Source organism: Carassius auratus, chromosome 40 (assembly GCF_003368295.1).
Source record: "Carassius auratus strain Wakin chromosome 40, ASM336829v1, whole genome shotgun sequence".
Taxonomy (NCBI): domain Eukaryota; kingdom Metazoa; phylum Chordata; class Actinopteri; order Cypriniformes; family Cyprinidae; genus Carassius; species Carassius auratus.
This window is the reverse complement of record NC_039282.1, coordinates 20165481-20189480: the sequence shown is the minus strand read 5'-3', so window position 1 is coordinate 20189480 and position 24000 is coordinate 20165481. Positions and strand designations below refer to the sequence as shown.

At 42.3% G+C, this 24000-nt stretch overlaps 4 protein-coding genes across 5 annotated transcripts in view; 3 read left to right on the top strand and 1 right to left on the bottom strand.

Moving 5' to 3' along the window:
• LOC113058824 (START domain-containing protein 10-like) overlaps nucleotides 1–24000 on the top strand; it is a 122197-nt gene that overhangs the window by 41340 nt on the left and 56857 nt on the right. The window lies entirely within an intron of this gene.
• On the top strand, nucleotides 2844–7203 carry LOC113058825 (myelin protein zero-like protein 3). The gene is made up of 6 exons (XM_026227072.1): nucleotides 2844–3056; nucleotides 4153–4322; nucleotides 4850–5060; nucleotides 6042–6207; nucleotides 6284–6344; nucleotides 6811–7203. The coding sequence occupies exons 1-6, from the start codon at nucleotides 2999–3001 to the stop codon at nucleotides 6880–6882; spliced, it is 738 nt and encodes a 245-aa protein (XP_026082857.1). The 5' UTR covers nucleotides 2844–2998; the 3' UTR covers nucleotides 6883–7203.
• LOC113058826 (neuromodulin-like) lies at nucleotides 11624–19298 on the top strand. Of its 2 annotated transcripts, none has more exons than XM_026227073.1 (3): nucleotides 11624–11885; nucleotides 17398–17947; nucleotides 18827–19298. In XM_026227073.1, the coding sequence occupies exons 1-3, from the start codon at nucleotides 11856–11858 to the stop codon at nucleotides 18880–18882; spliced, it is 636 nt and encodes a 211-aa protein (XP_026082858.1). In that variant the 5' UTR covers nucleotides 11624–11855; the 3' UTR covers nucleotides 18883–19298. The 2 variants fall into 2 exon arrangements, with proteins under 2 accessions (XP_026082858.1, XP_026082859.1); XM_026227074.1 differs by lacking the exon at nucleotides 11624–11885 and adding an exon at nucleotides 15811–15953.
• Nucleotides 20381–24000, bottom strand: part of LOC113058823 (limbic system-associated membrane protein) — an 18510-nt gene continuing 14890 nt past the window's right edge. The window contains exons 3-6 of the mRNA XM_026227069.1: nucleotides 23542–23673; nucleotides 23337–23457; nucleotides 23017–23165; nucleotides 20381–22281 (exon numbers count right to left, since the gene is read on the bottom strand). Coding sequence (XP_026082854.1) covers nucleotides 22184–22281; nucleotides 23017–23165; nucleotides 23337–23457; nucleotides 23542–23673 — 500 coding nt within the window. The 3' untranslated portion in view covers nucleotides 20381–22183. The remainder of the gene's footprint in view (nucleotides 22282–23016; nucleotides 23166–23336; nucleotides 23458–23541; nucleotides 23674–24000) is intronic.

The window sequence follows — 24000 nt, the reverse complement described above, 5'->3', positions numbered from 1 at the left end:
AAAAGTAAATAATTCACAACTCAGTACAGCAAATATATTGCACACTGTAAGTACTGCAAGTAATACAGTATATCATTTCTGTGTTTTCAGCATGAATATAAAGTACGCCCAAAGAACAGAGACAACTCTAAATGCAAAGTGTATTACACAAAACATTGTGCAAATGCAAAATCAAAGTCAGTGAGAGACTCATTCTGCCTCAGCATCCCGATGGTGGAGAGCCACGGGAAATGGTAGAAAGGCTGACACTGTTGATATCTTCAAATTTACATTGTCTTCTACAAGTCTTTGCTGTATTTCACGCAGTCGGATGACATTGTTTTGATGGACCATATCAACGATGAGAGCTTCTTTCTGTTGGGAGAACGAAGCAGTCCTTCACCCTCATTTGGTGGTCTTGCAATTCTACCAAAGGGAAAATGCTCTTTCAAATGTATACATACAGAAACAATAGTAATGGACATCACATTCATATGTAAATTGTATTATAATTTCTATTGACAAACTGATGAGCTATATCAAATGTCAAATTAGAAAAACAATAAATGTACCTGTTCTCTTCTCTGAATGTCCTGATTCTGATGGCCACAGTTGTCCTTGTCCTCTTACACAAACTCTTCCTCCTCTTCCTCCTCTTCATCTTCATCCTCCTCTTCCTCTCACATTGTTTCCATCCATCGTGGTATCAACACTCACCGTACCTGGTTCATCTGTACTGGCTTATATTCTAGACAACTGATTTGATCACATCATTAGAAACAAGTGTGAACAGTTTTGAGTTGTTGTGTGTAAATGATGACAGTTGTGTTGAAGTTGTGTTTAACTTTTGCCACATGTATTTACCATTTTGGAACACAGTGCAAAATGTGTTTTAGTGATTAAGAATGTGTTTAGAGTTTTGCAAAAAGAGTGGATGAGATTTGCAAACAGTGTCTTCACGACCTGAACTTGTTTAAGATTTTGCCTTCAAAGTGACTGATTCGACAAATGTGTGTAGGCCACTGAGCACTGGGTTTAGAGAATGGGGTTTAGTGTTTTAGCAGTTCTGTAATAGGTGGGCCTGGTGAATATACGGAGGGGCCTCGGGTTTTTTAATCTTATACACCTGATTCCCGGGCTCCGTGTTATAGAGCTTCCATGCGCGCGGATGCGGTGCGGCGATCCGGTCCATGTGCGGTGCAGTGCAGAGATCGTTTCCGCACCGAGTCTATTTCTGAGGTGCTGCACGCGCTGAATTAAGCGACAGGCTGACAGTGTATGGTTCGTGGTCAAAATGAACACAGATTGACATGAAAATATAATAATATCACCATAAATGCGTTTAATTAAATAAAATGTAGTAATCTCACCATAAATGCATTTAATTTAATTATACTCTAAATTATTTATTAATTCGTTATTATTAAAATTAAAAAAATAAATAGTTTTTATTAATCTGATTGGGTGGGCCACCAGTCACGTGCCCACCCATAAATCCGCGCCTGAACTGTATGTTAATCCAGAATATCAAAGAAAGTGACATTTATTGTTAAAAACATACACAAACAAACTTTTCATGCTAAACATTTGACAACACAAATATTTGTATAAAAGTTCTGATCAGCATTTGACTGATATTTAATAATTTGATGTTAATGACATTCACACATGTAAGTGAAGTGACAAAGTGACGTCATATACAGCCAAGTGTGGTGACCCATACTCAGAACTCGTGCTCTGCATTTAACACACACACACACACACACACACACACACACACACACACCTAGAGCAGTTGGGGGTTCAGTGTCTTGCTCAAGGACAGCTCAGTCTTGGTATTACCGGCCCGAGACTCGAACCCACAACCTTAGGATTAGGAGCGTGTGTGTGTGTGTGAGAGAGAGCATGTGAGGTTGTGTGTGTGTGTGAGAGAGAGAGAGAGAGAGAGAGAGAGAGAGAGAGAGAGAGAGAGAGAGAGAGAGAGAGAGAGAGAGAGAGAGAGAGAGAGAGAGAGAGAGAGAGAGAATGTGGTTGTGTGTGTGTGTGTGTGTGAGCATGTGTGTTTGTGAGATTGTGTGTGTGTGTGTGTGTCCGGGGATACTCTGGGGTCATGACAAATTCCGAGCATTGAGCACCCCACCATATCATTGCACGTCAAATTCACATAACATTTACTCTACATATTTTCAGTAAGAGTGAACTCATGAAAAGTTAAAAACAATGTTTAATTTCTCTGAGTCAAATTCTAATGCATTAGTGACTAATAGTGAGTGAGTGTGTGTGTGTGTGTGTGTGAGAGAGAGAGAGAGAGAGAGAGAGAGAGAGAGAGTGTGTGTGTGTGTGTGTGTGTGTGAGAGAGAGAGAGAGAGAGAGAGAGAGAGAGAGTGTGTGTATTTGAACGTTAGGGTTATGAGTCACTGAAGCTCGTCGGCGCCCTCTAGTGTTCGGAGCTGCGGGTGTCACGTGAGATTCAGTCAATAATCATCTCATTTCAGTCCTTTCCATAAAACATTTTTCTTCATAGTAAGAAACGATATAAACCAGAATACCCCAAAACACGAGAGCACGTGTGATGTTTTCAGAATTCATTAAATCCTTCGATTTATCTTAGCTCTAATATCTGTCATTCTGTCATTTCTTTAATGAAAATGTAATCGATTGTCAATATAATCGGACATAGTATCCTTCCAGACACACACACAGAGTTTATATCACACTGATGTATCATAAATGAAGACATGGCCTATATCATAACTGATGTGAAATTAATGATAAAGTAGCACGGGTTGTAAAGTGTTTAATACAGAGTTTTAAGATCTTAATAAGAGTTGTGACAGTGTTCGTGATGTTGGGCTGTTCGCGGTCTGAAGTGTAACTTCCGGTCTCACCTGCTCGACAGGTATCAAACATGGAGGACAAACACAAGCCAGCGACATAAACACGACTGATATTTGTTCAAATATCTGCTAATATCCACCCATAATCCCTCGCTTGTGATCATATATGTCCAGTTATTGTCATGGATGTGAACGGAAGCTCGTTTAAAGGAGGTTTATCGTGTATTATCGTCAGTTTCGGTGAGTTCCGGGAGTTTTTATTCGCTCCGTTTGAAACGGGATAAACATATTTGATAAAAGTTATTTGAGGGAGTTTATAGATTCTTCTAAAGGACTATAAATGTGTACCGTGGTGTTTGTTGAGTTTGTTTTGATTTCTGTTTGGCTGAGAAGACGAGCTGTCAATCATCTGCGTGTGTGATACACATGTTACAGATCAGAAATAATGATTCGGCTGAAATCTGCAGTCAACTGAGATTAGTTTACAGAAATCTGAGCATTCAGTTCATTTGATTGTATTTTTCAAAAGGTAAAATGCCACTCATGTCTTTATTTAAATGTCATTTCAATCGGAACGAGTTTTTGCCTTTAAAGCACTGAATGCATCAAGAAGTGCTGCATGGGGTATGAAATCTCGGTGCTCTTTGGTTGTATGGGATAGTATATATTTAAGAACTTGAACTCCAAGTCACTAGATTGTATAGTGAAAAGTTAAAAAGCCTTTATTGCATCCCTGGCTTTATACATTACAACTCTTTTGGTGAGAGGTACATCTACGCATTGCGGCTACATGCCTTCATCAGGGTGTCCAGCTTTTTTCAATCTTTTGCCTTTACTTTGCCTCCACCAATATTAAATAAAAATGATTGGAACGTATCAAGATGTTTGTGAGGGAACATCTGTTTTTATCATCATCATTCGTGTCGTCTTACAATCCCACTCAATGTCATTCACGGATTATATCTGCATTTGTGATGTTTGTGAAGGTTTATCTGAAGAATTTCTTGATACTCTTCACACACACGTAGGAGAGTTTAGATGAGATGAGACAAGTGACGTCACACTGTGAGATCACGGCTCGTCCCAGAAGTGACGTCATCCGATGATCTGAAGCTTATACGTGCATTGATGCTGTTTTATTTACTGGATTTTCAGTCAGCCGTGGTTCTGGTTCTGCCAGATGCATACACTGACTAGTCTCAGAAGATAGCCGTGCTTTTTTCTGTAAGAATAGTCATAACTTATTAAAGTAAATTACATAAATAGGTAGCTTGATCTCATTTAAATCCAGAAAGTATGACTAATTATTCCTTGCTACACTGATGTGTGTGTGCAGTGCTGTTGAGGAGCGTGTGCTGTATCTCAGTCGTGGCTCCAGCAGAGGTCAGTGTGGTCAGAGGAGCCACCGTCACTCTGTCCTGCTCCTTCACCTCCTCCAGATCCATCACCAGCCTCATGTCCATCGACTGGACCTTCAGACCCGAGAGCGGAGGTCCTGCCATACTGGTGAGTAGCTCTTAAGACTCTGAGTTCATAAATCATGAATCACTGGTCAGGAGTCGCTCAGGCCACAGGAAGTCACATGAGTAGGATGTGTGTTTTGTGGTGAGACCCCAGCATCCATTAGGAGTGAATTCATACAGCTGTGAAAGATGGAGCAGACAGAGATGCAAGCCGACACTCGTGCAGTGTGAGACGTTAGTGCAGGACACGACTGGTTTATTTCAGCAGTGTACCTCAGCTCAGCTGTTCTCATGTAAATGGAGCGTTGGGTTTTGATTCTTTCAGAATTCGGTTATTTAGATGCTTTCATTTAAACCACCACTGACTCTTTCAATGAAGTCCTTGTTTGTATTCTGGTATTTAGTTAGGTGTTTAGAGAAATAATGCATTACTGTCTGGCAGTGATTTGCTGGTTCTGAATCACTCTTCAGGGAATCGTCTGTCTCTCATCAGCACTTCAGGCTCATAACAGAATCATCTGCAGAATATGAAAAAGAGTTGTTTTGAGTCCATGTTCTGTTTGTCTGCAGTTCTTTCACTTCTCGTCTCAAGCGTACCTGCCGGACGATGATTATTTTAAGGGTCGTGTGAAGTGGTCCGGCAGCCCGTCGCGAGGCGAAGCATCTATACAGCTTCTGAACGCCTCACTCACTGATAACGGCACGTACACCTGCGCCGTACGCAACCCCCCCGACGTACACGGACACCCGGCCCAGACCGTCCTCACCGTCACACCCCAGAGTGAGACACACGTGATCATGAACACCTGCAGGTCACGCTTCACCCCTCAATCTGTCTGTCTGGATTCAGTCTTCTAACATTGTGGCACTGCTTTCATGAGAATTAAGCACTTGTGAACTAAATTTAACTAAAGTAAATAATTTTCCTGTTACTCATGTGATACTGCTTTAAGGGAATGTGTTCAACCTCAGTTCATCTGAGATCAGGAGGAGTGTGTTTCTTCATCAGGTTTGTAGAAATGTAGCACTGCATCAGTGTCTCATCAGTGGATGCTCTGCAGTGAATGGGTGCCGTCAGAATGAGAGTCTGATAAAAACATCACAATAATCCACAGCACTCCAGTCCATCAGTGAACATCTGGAGAAGACAAAACCTGAAACACATCCAGCATTAAGATGATTTTAACTCAAACACATAGAGTCTATAATCCAGAATAACACTTCCTCCAGTGAAAAAGTGTTCTGGTCTGAATCAGGAGAGAAATCTGCACAGATCAAGCAAGCACAAATATGTGTCTGTATTTTTGGTAACATTATTATGGGCTTTATCTCATAAACACACAAGTGAAGTAATTCTAAATTTCACTAAGTCTGATAAAATGAAGAAACTCACTCTGAGGTGAACACATTCTTATTTTTGGCTGAACTATTATTTTAACACACTGTATTGTATAAAGTGCTACATAAATAAAGGGTTGACCAAAAAGATGTTCATTGATGATGTAGACATTATAATAATTGTTAAAGTTAATTGGATATTATTCAGTAATGTACATGTGGCGTAATGAGCTTGTGATTTTAATTACAGTGAGGAGAAATTGGGGGAAATGTGATTAATTGTCATGAATTGAATGTCACAATGTAGTCTTTTTTGAATTCTGGTTTTATTATTAACGGGGTGAAGTATGACCGGGACACAGTGTAAGGGTAGTTTTGGTCGAGTGGTCACGTGTTGAGCGTGTGCTGTGTGTGTTTCTGTCAGGACGCTCGCTGATGTTCACAGATGTGGGTGTGCTGCTGGTGTTTGTTCTGGGGCCGTCAGGAATCATCACACTGGTGCTGCTGGGACGAGTCCTGTGTCCGTGCGGCTCTGTGTCCGAGAAGCGTCCCGCCGCCGCCCATCACTCGCCCATCGAGGAGGTCACTGGGTAAGAGCTGGTGTGCAGGAGTCCAGCGGTTCAGACAGATGTTAGATGAGAGTGATGACTGTGTGTGTGTTCACAGAGAGGAGTACTTCTACGGTCAGACACCGCAGAAACACCGTCTGTGCTGCTGCTACTTCAGGGTAAACCAGTCTCTGTCGTCTGGACGATGATCACTTCATTTTTCCCATAAGGATTTTTTTAAAAGTCTTCATAAAAGCGTTATATTATATGCGCTTCATATAACCATGTATGTGACACATAAAAATCTAAAACAAATACATATTTATCTTGATTAATTTGTGTGTTACTCTCTGATTGGTGGAATCATGGGAAATGTAGTTTTTCACCATGAATCCTGCTGTTGAACATGATTAAGTTAAATGAATGCACACAGATGAGACAACAGGTCTGTCTGTTATTGTTAAAATGTTTTAGTTTTCTTAGAGTTTCTTCATCTGGAGCTGACTCTTGTGCTCTGTTGTGTTTAATTGATGCATTTTGCAACATTAACACTGTTATTTTCCTCTATTTCTGTGAAGATGCTGTGAAACGATTTGTATAAATCTCTATAGAAATAAATGTGACTGGTGTTTTTTTTTTTTCCAGGACCTTGAATATGAGGATGACTACATGCATGAGAAACCATATGAACACAGCTTCACTGAGTCACAGTGTTAGACGAGCAGCTCGTGTGTGTGTGTGTGTATGTGTGTGTGTGCGCGCGGGCAGGTGTTTATTGCATGGATAAAGTTTACTAAAGCCCAGACGCCATTGTGCTGGAGAGACTTTTTCTTGAGTGGGTGAGTTTGGTAATTTATGAGAGAAACAATGGACTGTGTTACTGTAATCTGTGACTCAGAAGATCTACATACAGCTTCACCTCAGACGGTCACATGATCACTCTCTGGAGAGATTGGAGCGTTCTGATTGGCTGAGATCTGATGTGTGTGTAATTGTTAATCTGATGGACAGATCCTGTTTAAATAAATATATCTTTGATCGGTGTCTCATGTAACCACCATCATAGAGAAGAAACGTGAGCGTGTTTCCTCCAGTTCTATCGAAAGCTTGATTACTGACTGATTTCAGTGGTTTAATTAACGACAGCTGTCAGTTAATGCTGAATTATGATCATGTTCATTAACTTCCATGCACTGTACAGCAGGTTTATTCTCTATAATAGCTTTGAGTGCAGCTTGTCTAGGATGTTTTTAACTTGCTTTAACAGGGTTTAACGGTTATTAGTGTTTAAAAATATATATATATTTAAGGTCAAAAATATTTTAGTAGCATAATGAACAAAATCTAAATAAAGAGCTTTTAAATGGAACAAGTCTCTGATGTTTGTGTAGAGGGAAATGACTGTATCACTCACATCATTCAATGGAATATTTTAGTGATTTCGTTCACATGACATGATGAACATGATGATGATCAGAGGAAAAGCTGATGGTTTAATGTGAATGATGTCTTTTATCAGCGTGATCGGTTCATGATTGGTTCTGATTTCTCCAGCCCAGGATCTTTAGTGGATCTGAAACCATTCTGAAGAGGTTTCTTGATGCTTTGACAAATATCTTACAGCCCAGTGTGAGTCACACCTCCGATCATCCACGAGAGAGTGTGTGTGTGTGTGTGTGTGTGTGTTAGTCATCCGCTCTGGCCTGTTGCCATGGAGACGGCGCATCAGTGGTGTCCGTGGGGTCTTGTTACACACACACACACACACACACTAGAGGGAGCGATGGATGGAGTTTCACCATCAGCTGGAGTCAGAGGTTTCCGTGTGGTTGCCTTGGCAACAGTTGCCGGCCTGATCAGGGGTGGAGGTGTAGTTTGTTTAGGGTGTCTGTCACACACATACACACACACACACACACACACGATCCGAATCGGCAAAATGTAAATGCACTACAGTTTGCATTTGAGAGTGTGTCGCACTGATTACTGAGACACTTACACCTGTAGCACACACACACACACACACACACCTGACACGACAGAGATCTTCATCACATGTCAAAGAAAGCGTGTTTGATTCTCCTGCGATTGGAGAGTTTGAAGAGTTTTCGCTGCAGTGTTTCTGTGCTGATGGTCAGACCGGTGTCCGGGTCTCCTGCTCAGTGTTTGACTGTGAAGTGAATCTGGAGTGGTTTGTCGTCACACTGTCGTTGTAGAAGAGGAGAATGATGTGAGCGTAATCTAACCCCAGCTCTTCTCTCGTGTCTGAACGAACAACTACAGCTCTGCAGTTTGGCTCTCCTCGACTGGAGTGGATCCTTTCCATCTTCATGAGTCCAGCGAAGTGTCACAGATCCTTCAGATCAAGCCCAAACCCTGAGCTGTTCCCAGTGGTGGACTGGGACAGTAAATCAGGGAATCTGACTCCACCCCAGGCCTCCTCTGTTTCTGCAGTCACCACCCAATTCATGTGTGCACCACACTGATCAACTCTTTGGCTCTTTCAGTTGTTTGAATTGGGTTATACTTAAAAAATTAATCAAAATCCTTAGACTGTGGACAGGCAAAATAATCAAATCAAGTATCAAGAAGTATCAAGGCATTCACTGTCTCTATCATCTTTCCCTGAATCCCCTCTCTCTCACTCTGCACATTGAGTTTCTCTGCAATATCAAATAAGAACTTTCAATGATCTATATTAAATTATGCAGCCATCAATTGTATGTCCCAATGATCACAGTCCTACTACTGATGACCTTATAAATCATAAAAGCACACCTTTTTCTAAGAGTATAGCCAGCATGTTTAGTTTTGCTAATAGTTTAAACTTAAGCTGAAGGTTCCTCTCTTGTTCAAAGCAGGAGCACTAACAGCACTATACTGCTGCTTCCTTCATCACCTTCAAAATAAATAAGCATTGTACACTAGGCTATATATGGCAGGCTAGAAATAGAAAATCAGTTTCTGGTCAATTTTGGCACTAAAAAAATACTGTATCTTCATATGCAAAACAGTGTGCTAGTTTGTCATTAAGATGCTCTTTTAAAACATCTATCATTATATACATTTGTAATATATATTTATTTTAAATTGATTTTATCTATTGTAAGTCGCTTTGAATGAAAGCTTCCGTCTGCCAAATGATTATTTAAATATTAGGGTGGAACAGTTCAACTTTTTCACAGTTCGGTTTGTTTCACGGTTTTAGAGTCACGGTTTCGGTATAGTTGTATATGCTATGTTTATGGAAAAACTATACTTTCAAAAAATATATATTATCATATTATTAAGAATATTCTAAGCAACAGCACAAATAAATTCAATAGAGTAAAGATACAAATAAAATAAACTGACTCAGTTTTTTTTTAGGTAGGTCTTGCATTAGTTTTTAGGTACAGAAATTAAAGTAATCAAATGTAAAACAGCATTGCATGTTGGACTATAAATTAAAGATGATTCTTTATGTAAGTAAAAAAAGCTTTTTAATCAAGAGCAGTGAGTGGTTTCTCGGTTGTTGCTGTTCGATTAATATAAAGACTGTCACTTTAAGAGAATGCACTGATACAGTGTTAGTATTAGTACTGAACAAGAGTGAATGATTTGTAGAGGTTTTTTTCATCGCTGTTGTTGTAATGTCTGGGAATCCAGAATGCGCATCCATCAACAGAAACATATATTATCTGAACCCTGTTTGTTTTACGTGTTATTTATTTAAACCATATTACAGATGCTTTGTCAGATTTAAGTTGAACAGCGGTCCCAGCGCGTGTCGAACCGTGTGGAGAACTGAACAGTTCGGTTTTGAGTGAACCATAGTAAATACTGGCGAACATGGCTGGGCTTCATATCACCCAGCGATCGCCGGATTCGTACATTCATAAGACCGTCAATTAATTCGCAGTTGCATAACATCACGTCAGCCTGATCGACTGCACAGCGGCAGGCCAGAATTACCGTCAGGCCACCGGGAAATGTCCCGGTGCTCCCGATGGCCAGTCCACCCCTGGCTGTTCCTGTTCCACCTTGAGAACCAACAGGAATTATATCATCACAACGTAGATATGTTGACTGTAAGAATCTCTTTAACTCTATTGTTTTTAGCTTTCCAGCAACTCCAGTAAGAATGGACGCAGACATTTATTATTTCATGTAATGTGTTTGCCTCCGGTCTCATCCGCTTGCTGCTCTTAGTGTCTGTGTGAAACAGCTGGTTTAGCTGCTGAGAATGGGTTCATGTTTCATCTTAATTATGAACACACGTGTTTGTAGTGAGAACAGTTTTACTGTGTGCTGCATGTTGTTGTTCCTCTGGTTATTTCCCGACAGCAGCCAATGAACCGTGAGCGTACTTCCTCAGTTACAGTTGTCTTTACATTCATTAAACGGATTCGAGAATGAGGGAAAATATACATGACCGGGCTTGATTTTGTTTAATGGGAATTGATTGATGGGGGGGGGGGGGTCAATTTTGATTTCACAGTGACTTTAAGACATTTGTGTACAGCTTTTCACAATCCAAGAAGATTGAAAGCTGATGCAGAAGATTGAGTCGCCCTCAGGTTGTTCTGAACCTGCATGACTTTCTCTCTTCAGTGATGTTCTGAAGAAGGTTTGACTATCAGTGCTTAGACAAAAACCACAGACCCCTTTCACAGAGCGTCTTCTTCGGTTCCACAGAAGAGGGAATGTCTGACAGGTTGGGAATAATGTTTTCTTTAATTTTCCAAGCATCAGTGATCTGCATCTCTGACCTCTTGTTCTGATGTCAGTTTGTGGAATGGATCCTAAAATGACCAGGACTTCTCTTTAGAAGAAATATAGCAGTGAAAACGACATTCCAGTTAAACCGACAACGACTGAAGTCGTGAATCACCGAGAATCAGTCGTCTATCTGTCCTCATCGATGAACCTGATTGATTTCTGCCTTGAGTTTCACTCTCTTCTTCAACTGATGAATTCACAACACTATTCTGATGAATTCTGTGGAGCTGCTGGTGTAAAGCGCTATAGCAATAAATGTGTGTTTCAGAGATGTTTCTGTGAGGGAAAGAGCAGTTGTGTTTGAACATGTGGGTGGATTGACCTTCACAGACGCAGAAGAACAAGACGATGATGTTTTAGCGTCACGAGAACAGCTTCTCTGATGAAGATGGGTCTGAAAGAGTCTCAGGAATGACTGACAGCCGGAAAGGAGCGGATCCACACCCCGGTGATCACATGGGCATCGATCCAGAGCCGTTACCATGTGCACGGAGCTCGGGAAGCAGACTGATGTCCCCCGCTCCTGCGTTACAGCCCACCCACACACAGCTCAGCAGCAGACCACCGCCCAGATCCACCGCCGGACCCCGTGGACTCAGGCCTGGTCAGGGCGGGGCCGCGCGCGCGCACACGCGTCTGAGAGCGCAACGGGTTCATCTGCGCGTGTGCGCGCGCGCGTGAGAGTGAGGGAGGGGTTTATAGGGTGGGATTCTTCTCATTGTTGGCAGTGGCAGCGCAGACAGACAGACAGTGTGACTGAGGCTCAACTGTGATGAGTTTAAGCATCAGAGTCATCAGCTGTTGATACAGCCGGAGTGTGAGAGAGATAGAGAGAGAGAGAAGAGAGAGAGAGAAGAGAAGAGAGAGAAGAGAAGAGAGAGAAACGGAAGAAGCAAAGAAGCAGAGCGAGGTGCTGAAAGGATAACACCATGCTGTGCTGTATCAGGAGAACTAAACCGGTAAATATCTGGATTCTTCTGTAACCTGATTATGATGTGATGAGACTGTACCTGTCCGTCAGGTGTGAGTGTAGTAGTGTGTGTGTGTGTGTGTGTGTGTGAGAGAGAGAGAGAGAGAGTTTCAGGGTGTGGTGTGTGTGTGTGTGTGATGAGGCTCTCCGAGGAAATCCACACACTTATATGAATGTGTCACAGGAATGATAATGATTTCTCTGGAGATGAAGCTGATGAAGCATTGATTGCTCTCGGGGCGGGTCTCCGGTGAACGGCTCCGGTAGATAACGGCTTTACCGACTTATTAAGAACACGGGAGGTTTGATGCTTAATGTTGTAAATGCGCTTTGAAAGCAGTCTGAAACCGAGGAGCTCGTGAACATCTTCACTGTCTTCACTCGCGCGAACGCGCAGCGGCTCTTTTGTTCTCACGCCCCATTGAGCGCGACGCGAGCAGAACGCGAGCAGCACGCTAACGTTACGATCAACGGAGCGTCTGAACAGAGAGAGAAGGAGAGAGAGAAGAGGAGGATGAAGGGTGTGGTCGTGTCTAGTTCGTTATATTGTGAGTGAATCAGGTGCAGAGCTGACCTCAGCGCTTTAATAGCGCGGGAATATTCATGAGTGTACGTCAGTGCAGGTGAATTATAATCACGACCTGAAGATGTTCTGTGTGTGTGTGTCGCGTGTGTGTGTGTGTAGTGGGGGCGGGTGGATTTAAGGTGTGGCTCCTTCCACAAATGCTGCAAGACTGTGCTGATGTATCCTACAGATTTTTTTTTTTTAACACTGTTTATTATAATTTTATTTCTTAAGAGAGAGCATTGTATTCAGTCACGTGTTCTGGATTTAACATGCACAAATGTTTCATAATCAGATGAACTGTGTTCTGAAATATTTCCTCCACAGTCTGTCTGTGAACATCTCGCTCAGTTCTGTCTGATTCTCTCGGTGTCTGGTTTTAGATACTGTCGGTCGCCTCAGAGCCTTTAGGCTTTGTTTTAGCGTGACCTTTGAACCCAGTTACGCTCCTGGCCACCACAGAGCTCAGACTGAATGATGTGGCCTCAATCAAGTCCTTCAGATAATTTGAATATGTCAATCTTGTCGTCTGGACACGCCCTCTTTTTCCTGATAGGTGTGTCATCCGTTTGCAGTTTTATGGTCACCTGTGCTGATGTTTTATTAATTGTCATGAAGCATCATATGAAGTGATGCCAGAGATTATTAAGAGTGGAAGGTGTTCATTCTCTCATAAAAACTGAATCACTTCAAACATTTCTGAAGTTCATTTTAATTGCCTTTTAAAATAAAAGATTGCAGTCTACTGTTAATTTCATTCTAGTTTATTGAGCCGTTAACGAGCCTCACCTCAGAGATCAGCTGATGATGTCATGATCTGTGGTGTGAATGTGATTCATGAGAATGACTCACACTGAGTGACATCACACACACACACACACACACACACACACTCACTCACTCACTCACTCACTCACTCACTCACTCACTCACTCACTCACTCACTCACTCACTCACTCACTCACTCACTCACTCACTCACTCACACACACACACACACACACACACACACACACACACACACACACACACACACACTCACTCACTCACTCACTCACTCACTCACTCACTCACTCACTCACACACACACACACACACACACACACACACACACTCATACCCATACCCAACACTGCATGTTCACTGTTTGTACCTAAGCAACAGGTTCAGAGTGTGTGAGTGTGTGTTTGACATATCAGATTTGTGTAATGACAAGGGTATAACAGGTATTACAAGGAGAAGGTGACTTCAGGACATAAGGTCATTTCCACACTTTTCAAAACACATTTCAATCACACAGAATGGAGAGAAGTGAAAATCTGAAATATCAGAAAGTTTCCTGTGAGGATGAATAAAAACCATTACACCTATGGAGAGTCCCCACTTTTCACAAAAACAAACACTTGTGTGTATGCGTGTGAGTTAGTGAGAGAGTGTGTGTGTGTGTGTGTATGTGTGTGTTAGTGAGAGTGTGTGTGTATGTGTGTGTTAGTGAGAGTGTGTGTGTGTGTGAGTGAGTTAGTGAGAGTGTGTGTGTATGTGGGTGAGTTAGTGAGAGAGTGTGTGTGTATGTGAGTGAGTTAGTGAGAGTGTATGTGTATGTGAGTGAGTTAGTGAGAGTGTGTGTGTATGTGAGTGAGTTAGTGAGAGTGTATGTGTATGTGAGTGAGTTAGTGAGAGTGTGTGTGTATGTGAGTGAGTTAGTGAGAGTGTGTGTGTATGTGAGTGAGTTAGTGAGAGTGTGTGTGTATGTGAGTGAGTTAGTGAGAGTGTGTGTGTATGTGAGTGAGTTAGTGAGAGTGTGTGTGTATGTGAGTGAGTTAGTGAGAGTCTGTGTGTGTATGTGAGTGAGTGAGAGTGTGTGTGTGTGTGTGTGTGTGTGTGTGAGTGAGTTAGTGAGAGTGTGTGTGTATGTGTTTGAGTTAGTGAGAGTGTGTGTGTATGTGTTTGAGTTAGTGAGAGTGTGTGTGTGTATGTATATGGGTGAGTTAGTGAGAGTGTGTGTGTGTATGTGAGTGAGTTAGTGAGAGTGTGTGTGTATGTGAGTGAGTTAGTGAGAGTGTGTGTGTGTGTATGTGAGTGAGTTAGTGAAAGTCTGTGTGTGTATGTGAGTGAGTGAGAGTGTGTGTGTGTGTGAGTGAGTTAGTGAGAGTGTGTGTGTATGTGTGTGAGTTAGTGAGAGTGTGTGTGTGTGTGTGTGAGTGAGTTAGTGAGTACTTGTTTTTCTATGTGAGTGTGTGTGTGTGTGTGTATGTGTGTGTATGTGAGTGAGTGAGAGTGTGTGTGTGTATGCGAGTGAGTTAGTCAGAGTGTGTGTGTGTGAGTGAGTGAGTGAGTGAGTGAGTGAGAGTATGTGTGTATGTGAGTGAGTGAGAGTGTGTGTGTGTGTGTGTGTGTGTGTGTAAGTGAGTGAGAGTGTGTGTGAGTGTGTGTGTGTGTGTTTATGTGTGTGTGTGTGTGTGTGTGTGTGTGTGTGTGTGTGTGCTCTTGTTTTTGTATCATATCAGGACACAACTCTGTATAATGACATGGGTATGACACAGGTATTACAAGGAGAGGGTGACTTATGAGGACATAACCCATGTCCCCATTTTTCAAAACACTTATAAATCATACAGAATGAGTTTTTTTGAGAAAGTAAAAATGCACAAAGTTTCCTGTGAGGGTTAGGGTTAGGTGTAGGGTTGGTGAAGGGAGATAGAATATACAGTTTCTACAGTATAAAAACCATTACACCTATGGGATGAACACACTTTACACAAAAACAAACATGTGTGAGTGTGTGTGTGTGTGTGTGTGTGTGTGTGTATGTGAATGAAAGTGTGTACGTGTGTGTGTGTATGTGAATGAAAGTGTGTACGTGTGTGTGTGTATGTGAGTGAAAGTGTGTATGTGAGTGTGTGTGTGTGTGTGTAACACCTGTTGACCATCACAGCTCCATCAACAGGTGCAGATCTAGATGAAGATGAAGGATGCGGTCAGGAGCTTGATCATCTGGACGGTCAGATATCTGTGTGTCTGACAGCTGGAGAAGTGTTTATTGATGGACATTGATTGTAGTACACTCACTGTATGAGGTTATGAGGTAAAATATTAGAAAACAGATGCAGTATAAACCACCGGTCAAACAGCTGAACCGCAGCAGAATAAATCCTCATGCACTCACAGAAATGACATCATGTTCTGCAGTCCATTTGCAGATTGCATATAAAAATGAAAAAGTCTTTCCAAATGAAATTGCCTTCATGTTGCATTGTCATTAATTTGGCTTCTGTTCACTAGATTTTAATTTTGCATTTATAATTTTACACTTTTTAATTTTCATCTGCTTCAAGATACTTTTGCGTTTGTTTTATGAATGTTTTTGTCATGCATTATATGTCACTTTTACACTTTTTTTCATTTTATTCTTGCTTTTTTCATTAGACGCATTTCAATATTAAATTAAAAGGCCCTCGCTGGACAAAAGCCTCCTTGGACGCTGATGGACAAGGTGAATATTGAGTCTTTCTCCTGATTCTCCGGTCAGACGTCACTCTTTCTTATCCTGACAGGTGCTCTGCTTTCAGCTTTGCCATGCTGTGCTGATATTTATTATTGATTAAACCGAGTTAATGTTTGATGTTGGTCCAGAGCAGAATAGCACACAGACATCAGACGTGTGTGTGTGTGTGTGTGATCCTGAGAGACGTAACCTCCGCCTGAACTCCAGCACTAATGTCTTTAATCACGTCTGGATGCGTCTCAGCAGGAAACGTGGGGTTTGTGCATGAAGTCCTGTATCTCAGATGCGTTCATCCATCAGAGACACCTGAGATCACGTGATAAATGTGTGTCGAGATCCAGCTGGATAATTATGGCCATTTGAAACATTTAAATTCTCCTCCTAAGAATCAGGTATTTAGAAACAGTGACACACTTGTGCTCCTGCTGGTGAAGATGAGAAGCTCTCGCTGATCCTGGTGTCGCTCAGCACCGAGACGCTTGTAATCGTGGGATTGCAGCAGCTGAACATCCGTCTGAGCTCCAGATCCAGATCCATTACCAGAGTCTTTTAAAATCACTCACAGCATCAAATGCTCTAATGCTCATTCAATTAAAGCTTTGTAATCAGACGCCCAGATGCCTGATGGGAAGCTCTGTAGCATCAGACACTTCCTCCAGCTCTCAACCAACGTAAAGCAGAAATATCACCCTCTTTCTCTTCTAGACACTGCTCTGTGTGCTGTGAATATGTGCTTATGTTCCTCTGTTGTAAGTTGTTTTTCAATAAATCATCTGTTAAAAGCATAAAGCGAGCGGATCAGTTGCTCTGGATCCGTGGGTCAGTGAATCGGTCAGAACATGTTTCTACACAAGCTTAGCTCAAATGGTCACTTTTCTATGGAAGCACGTCTCTGATTGTGGGCTTTGTTTGGGTTCATATCTTGCAGTTCTGACTTTTGATATTCCATTGTTTTCTCCCCACCATGGATACAAAAAATAAAATAATAATTGTGACATTTAACATTTTTGACCTTGTTCTCACAATTGTGAGTTAATATCTTGCAGTTTTGACTAATTCTCAAAATTGTGAGAAAAACAAATTTTTAACTAACTTATTGACGAAACGGGCTTCAATAGTTATCTCTATATCAGCTTAAATGGATCATTCACCCAAAAAATGTAAATTCCCCATTGATGTCCACAGTATGGAAGAGAAGTGTGTCTGAGACTGAGCTGAATTATGACATGACTGAAGCATCAATGAGCTGCCTTTAGCTGGAAAATGACTCTTGGTTATTGTCTTGTTGTGTTATTGACAACCTGTTTTCCTGTTTGACTCTGTAAAGCTGCTTTTACACGATCAGTATTGTATAAAATGCTATAGAAATAAAGGAGAGTTGACTTGAGCGTCTCAGGTGAGTTCCTGATGGTGTTTGTGTCTCTGGTCTCAGGTTGAGAAGAATGAAGAGGCCGATCAGGAGATCAAGCAGGATGGAACCAAACCGGAGGAAAACGCCCACAAGGCCGCCACCAAGATCCAGGCCAGCTTCCGTGGACACATCACCCGGAAAAAGATGAAGGATGAAGACAAAGATGGGGAGAATGACACTGCTCCGGATGAATCCGCCGAGACGGAGGAGAAGAAGGAGCGAGTCTCTCCATCGGAGGAGAAACCAGCCGAGGTTTCCACGGAAACAGCAGAAGAGAGCAAACCAGCCGAGCAGCCCAACTCACCTGCCGCAGAAGCCCCGCCCACTGCCGCCACTGACTCCGCCCCCTCGGACACGCCCACTAAAGAGGAAGCGCAGGAGCAGCTGAAGGACGTGGAGGAGCCAAAAGAGGCGGAGAACACGGCGGCCGCTGATGACATAACCACACAGAAGGAGGAAGAGAAGGAAGAGGAGGAAGAGGAAGAGGGAGAGGAAGCCAAACGAGCCGATGTGCCTGACGACACCCCCGCTGCCACCGAGAGCCAGGAAACAGACCAAACTGACAAAAAAGGTGCGTCAGAAAAAGAGTTTTAGCTCTGAAATCATCAGTGTGAGTGTGGAGGGGGAAAGACAACATCTGAAACAGCAAACTATATCAACCACAGGTTTAGTTGGTTACCGTATCTTCCGCCCTATAAGCCAAACTGAAAAGTCTTTAATTTTCTCAGAAAACGACAGTGCGCCTTATAATCCGGAGCGCCTTATATATGGATCAAGGCACTCTGTCTAAACGTTGACATTCCCTTTAGCACAGCTCCATAGATGCATAACACAAACCCAGTCAAACGCTTGACTGCAGTGTCTTCTGTTCTATGTGCTTTATAATCCAGTGTGCCCTATATATGAGAACAGTTCTGAAACAGGCCATTCACTGAAGGAGCGTCTTATAGTGCGGAAAATACGGTAGTTTGAGCAGGTTAACCCTTTTTCTCCATTGAGTAAACCTCAATTTTGAGCAAACCACTTGTGCATCATGAACACTAAAAATACAGTGTTTTATATCTTTAGAGGAAAAGAAGTGTTCAGTCAGATGTTGTTTGGGGAACCAAAATGGTTCTTCTGTGGCATCTCTGGGAAAACCTGTATTTTTAAAAGTCTAATGTTTCTTGGTTCTTCAAAGAACTTTTCAGTCAACAGTAGTCTTTGCAAAAAATCTAAAGGAACAAAATGTAAATCTCTTCTGGGTCAAAACAGACCGAATGCGTTGGGAGGGTGTTATAAGAGAGAAGCTGAGTTCACAACATTATACTAAACTGTCAGAAGCGAGTTATGAACCATTTCCAGACGAGAGCTGTGGTGTTTCTCCTCGTTCAGGGCTTCTGTGATGGTAACTCGTGCTCTCTGTTCCTCCGTGGTTTGTAAGTGAAGCTGTTTCTTCTGCTCTTTACAGAGGCCCTCGACGACTCCAAACCAGCAGAGGAGGCCGGCAAAGACCAGGATGTTTAACGGACGACCAGTGAAATGTAAAAGCATAAGTAATCGACAGACTGCACTTGATGATGAAGACGGTCTGTTTTTATGTTTGTCCTCTCTTTTCTGGTGTGGCAATGATTTTCTGAGGTTTGGAGGAAGTTTTCGATCGCAGACGGACACAAGCCTCCATCTGTCCGGCTCTTCTTCTGAATCACCAGAAACCTTCCTCCAGAGAGGAGAACCTTCTCACACGCTCTCAACTAATACACGTGGCTTCTTTTCATGTCCTTGGTGTTGTTTCATTGAAGATATTGCTGCACTGATGTTAAAAATCGAGAAAATCCAACAAAAAGAAAAAGCGCCAGCCTTTCTGTTCAAGTGAGTTTGAATCTAAGGAGTAAAATCGTGGAAAATGGTTTCGTCTGTTTTCAAAATAAAGAATGTGCCAATTATGTTCACGACGTGTTGTTCTTTTGATCTCATTTACTTCCACAGCGCTTTAAACTCAGATTCTGGTGTAAAGCAGCTCTAAAACAAGACAAATGGCATTATTCAGCTCCGCTGGGGTCCGTCTGTATTCAGTTTAGTTCGATCTCTGTAGAGTTCCTCAGTTAGGAAACTAATTCACTTCATCCGATCTCGTGTAAATGATGAGTAATTACACGCAGGATCAGATTTAATGACAGATCATTATTAATCATAACCTGTGAGACCTGAATTACAATGATTGGAAAGGCTTCAAAGAAAATCATGACTTTTTCTTTCACTGATTTGACTTTATTATTGCAGATGTTGAAATTAAAATGTTACTGAAGAACTTGTTTTTTCAGCAGGTTTTCAGTCTGACAGTGAACCATAAAGACTGCGATTACCTTATTATATGCAGTGTATCATAACGTCTGTGTAAACCGAGATAATATTAGATAAACTACAGCATTAATTCAGAATATCCAGAACACAGCTGTGAGAAACAACATCTGTTATATAATACATAACCTCTTAAACGACTGTCAAATTAACAAGCCGTTAGTTATTACAGGTCAAAAGTCTGAATTTATCAGTATTCCCATTCAGCTGATCATAAATCATTAAACTACACAATAATATTTCACTCCTCTCTCTCTGTGTGGAAAGGTGAACAGCCCAAAACCACATAAACACTAATTGTACAGTTTGAAGTTGATTTAATGCAAAGCAAAAGTTTATTTATTATACATTTTTATTATAATATTTATTTTTTATGAGAATTAATTTAGAATTAATACATTGTGGCATGTGTGGGATGTTTATGTATAAAATAGTTAGATCCCATGGTAAACATATGATTTGAGTTTTGAATGAAAGTATTTTAAAGTGTGTGTTATAGGCATTTGTGCATGTGTGTGCAGTTATGTATGAGTGTTTGTAAAGAGATATTAAAAAACATTCTAATTATTCTGGGAAATGATTTCTGAGATCTGTGGAGGAATTCATGATGTGTCTTAAAATAAAGTGACTCTTAGTGTGAAACAGAATAAAACACACAATAACAGCCATTTAAAGGGAGCTCTAACAATCTTTATATTCCTTTATTTGCATGTTACATGATTAACAGAGTTCATAAGCCTCGTTTTTTCACCAAACATTACAATCTTTTTTTTCTTAAACCAACTTTCAAATACATCAAATTCAAATGACTTTATTTCCTTTTAAACACTTCATGAGTTCTTTACAGTGCAGAAGGGTTTAAAAAATGACTGCGCTAATTTGAGAGTAAATAAAGAGTTAGAAAATGTTCATTGCTTTTCATGAAGATGTCAGAGCCGGAAAACTCCAGCGTCCCGAGGATCGACAAAGACACAGCGTCCAGTTTTCTTGTCATGTTACAGACACACACACACACACACAGGGAAACTAAAGTCAGCTGATCCTCACTGAGCGTAACTGTTAAACACACACTGCAGTGAAGCAGAAACACACGAGTCCTGGTCCAGACTTCAGATCGGATCAAACTCAGACAACGGTGTTCAGGGCACGAGCGAGAGCTTCTGAGGACTACAGGACACACGACTAGCCCTTAAACCAATCATCCAATCAGAGCTCACACGCTGAAAGATCATTGGCTGAGAGAGCTGTCAATCAAGAGCTGAAGAGCTCATTATACCTTTAAATGTGTACAGTACACACAACCTGCCCTTTGAGAGCTTAAAAATAAAATAAAAACTCAGGGACAGACACTTCACAATATTTACGACAAAGAAAACAAACGTGTGTGTTTGTAAATCATCTCTAAAATGGCTTTTTATATCGTTTTCTCGAATCGTTTGGGCAGTCAGTGGATTCAGCTCATTTCTGTCCAACTACTTCTATAATAACTAACGAACAGAAATGATCAGTCTCCATAAATAAGAATAGTAGTGGCAGCCGCTACAAAGGTAAATCTAGTTTTAGAACGAGATATTTAAATATTTGTATTAAAAATCTTTGTTTAGTATCTAATTTCAGTTTGTTACAGGAAGCATCAAAGCGCCACCGCAGATAATTAACTAATGAAGAGACCTGAACTGAAGATTCGTTTCGTTTCCATGTGAGGACATTCGATTAAACGAGTATTTACAGACGACAGACGCGACGGGATGAGCAGCGAATCGAAGCGAAGCATTCATTGGTGTCATACAATTCAGAGTTTTCACAGACACACAGAAGACGAGGTTCAGGACACAGCATTCTACAAGCTTCCCTCCAGAAGAACAGTTCTTCATGACAAGACAATCCAGGTTCTGACAGGAACCCTGAAGAGACACCTGGTGTGGGAGGGGTTTAGTGTTAGTGGGTGGGGCTACACATGTGGGCGGGTCTGATTCTCTGATCCATCATAACAGACACCGACGGCCGGGAGAGTCTCACACATCCCATGATTGTTCTGATCTCAGAGAATCTTCAGATTCAGCAGAAAGTACTGTGTTCCAGTCCCTTCTGCTAGTCATTATTCCTAAACCACATCTAACCGACCTTACATGATTCTAGCACTCCTTCATTAGTTTACATTAGGCAGATTTTGGAGCAGGCTGCAGAGTATTATGGGAAAACACAATGAAATGAACCATTTTCCACTCTGGGTTTCTGTGGTAAATCACACACATGCACTCAGACGACAGACAGACGGCGTCACTGGAATTAAGTGCTTGAACTGGTTAAATGACAATATTCTTGTCTTAAAAAGAGCACCTTCTTTCTTTTCTCCATGTCATAATTTTTTCCTGATAAGAAGACGGTTGTCCTGTCGGGGCGTAACGGTGAGCGTGGATGGATGGATGGAAACAGTCTGAGACGATCAGAGCATCTGTGATGAACATTAACACTTCAGAAGAACTGAGAGAACAGACAGGAGGAGGAGCCAGAATGATTGACAGACGCAGCCTGAGGCGTTGATGTCCCGCCCAGTGCCAGGTTCTGAGAGAGAGAGAGAGAGAGAGAGATGGGGGAGAGAGAGAGAGAAAGAGAGAGGGGGGGGGAGTGAGAGAGAGAGAGAGGAGAGTCAGAGAGAGAGAGAAAGAGAGAGAGAGAGAGAGGGAGGGAAGGGGGGTGGGGAGAGAGAGAGAGAAAGAGAGAGGGGGGGGGAGTGAGAGAGAGAGAGAGAGTCAGAGAGAGAGAGAAGAGAGAGAGAGAGAGGGAGGGAAGGGGGGGTGGGGGAGAGAGAGAGAGAAAGTGGGGGGAGAGGGGGGAGATGACGGGGAGAGAGAGAGAGAGAGAGGGGGGAGAGAGGGGGGGGGAGGGAGAGAGAGAGAGAAAGAGAGAAAGAGAGAAAGGGGGGGGGGGAGATGGGGGAGAGAGAGAGAGGGGGGAGAGATGGGGGGAGAGGGGGGGGGGGAGAGGGAGAGAGAGAGAGAAAGAGAGAAAGAGGGGGGGAGAGAGAGAATTGGTTAACTGTACATGTTGGTAAATTGTGACATCTGCTGGTCAATATGCTGAAATACATCCGTGTCTGAGTATTTGTGTGTGTGTGTGTGTGGATGAGTGAGTGAGTGTGTATCTGAGTGTGTGTTCGTGAGTGAGTGTGTGTGTGTGTGAGTTAGTGTGTGTGAGTGAGTGTGTGTGTGTGTGTGTGAGTGAGTGTGTGTATGTGTGTGTGTCTGTGTGTGTGTGTGTCTGTCTGACTGTGTGTGTGTGTGTGTGTCTGGTTCTCACTGTAGAGGAACACGCTGGCGTTGTGGACTCCCAGTCTGTTGGTGGCGACACACGTGTAGTTTCCGTAGTCGTCCTCCGTGACGTTTGCGACCACCAGCAGTGTGCGAGAGCCACTGATCTGAATACTGACGCTCTGAGAGCTCGACAGTCTGACAAACACACACAAACACTCACAGATTAGGAAATTATACTGAGAACAGAGGTTACAGAAATGTTCTGCAAACTAAAAAGAAGATTCTAGTTCTATTACATTCTGTTTGCGTTCTATCACTCATGTTTTGGGAAGGTTCTGGGGATAGTGTGTTGTCTGAGTGACTGACCTGCGCTCGTCTCTGTACCACTCAAACTCCGGCTGAGGAACCGCAGACGCCTCACAGTGCAGGACTCCAGCCTGTCCCACCGGCGTCTCGGAGCTCCGCACCTCCTTAATGTACGGCGGGTCTGTGGAGACACACGCCAGTCTGATCTCACACACACACACACGAACACACGAGAAACTGTGTCTGCTCTCAAACATCTACTCACAGTTCACCACCACGCTGACATATTTGACATCAGGAGCGGAGACGTCATTGCTCGCTTTACACTCGTAACGTCCGGCCTGAGAGCGAACGATCCCAGAGATCTCCAGATACTCTCCGACGTCAAGAGCCTCGGCTGACACACACACACACAAACACACACACACATCATCATCATCAGTGTCCAGCAGAGGTGCATGCATCACATCAGTAATCTCAGCACTAACATCATATATAATAAAATATCATAATATTCCAACAGACCAGATCTGAGACAGAATCAGACTAATAAAACACAAACAGCTGCTGAGATTGAGCTGATGATACAGAACATGAGCAACAGATTCAGAACATCAGACAGAGAGGAGCTTCAGTGATCTGATCATGTTCACCATTAATTAAAACATGATCTCTCTCACGCACACACACACACACACACACACACACACACACACACACACAC

Coding starts and splice junctions, on each gene's coding strand:
- LOC113058825 (XM_026227072.1), top strand. CDS start 2,999: ATGGATGTGAACGGAAGCTCGTTTAAAGGAGGTTTATCGTGTATTATC. Junction 5,061..6,041: donor CCTCACCGTCACACCCCAGA/GTGAGACACACG, acceptor TGTTTCTGTCAG/GACGCTCGCTGATGTTCACA. Junction 6,208..6,283: donor CCCATCGAGGAGGTCACTGG/GTAAGAGCTGGT, acceptor GTGTGTTCACAG/AGAGGAGTACTTCTACGGTC.
- LOC113058826 (XM_026227073.1), top strand. CDS start 11,856: ATGCTGTGCTGTATCAGGAGAACTAAACCG. Junction 11,886..17,397: donor GTATCAGGAGAACTAAACCG/GTAAATATCTGG, acceptor CTCTGGTCTCAG/GTTGAGAAGAATGAAGAGGC. Junction 17,948..18,826: donor AGACCAAACTGACAAAAAAG/GTGCGTCAGAAA, acceptor TGCTCTTTACAG/AGGCCCTCGACGACTCCAAA.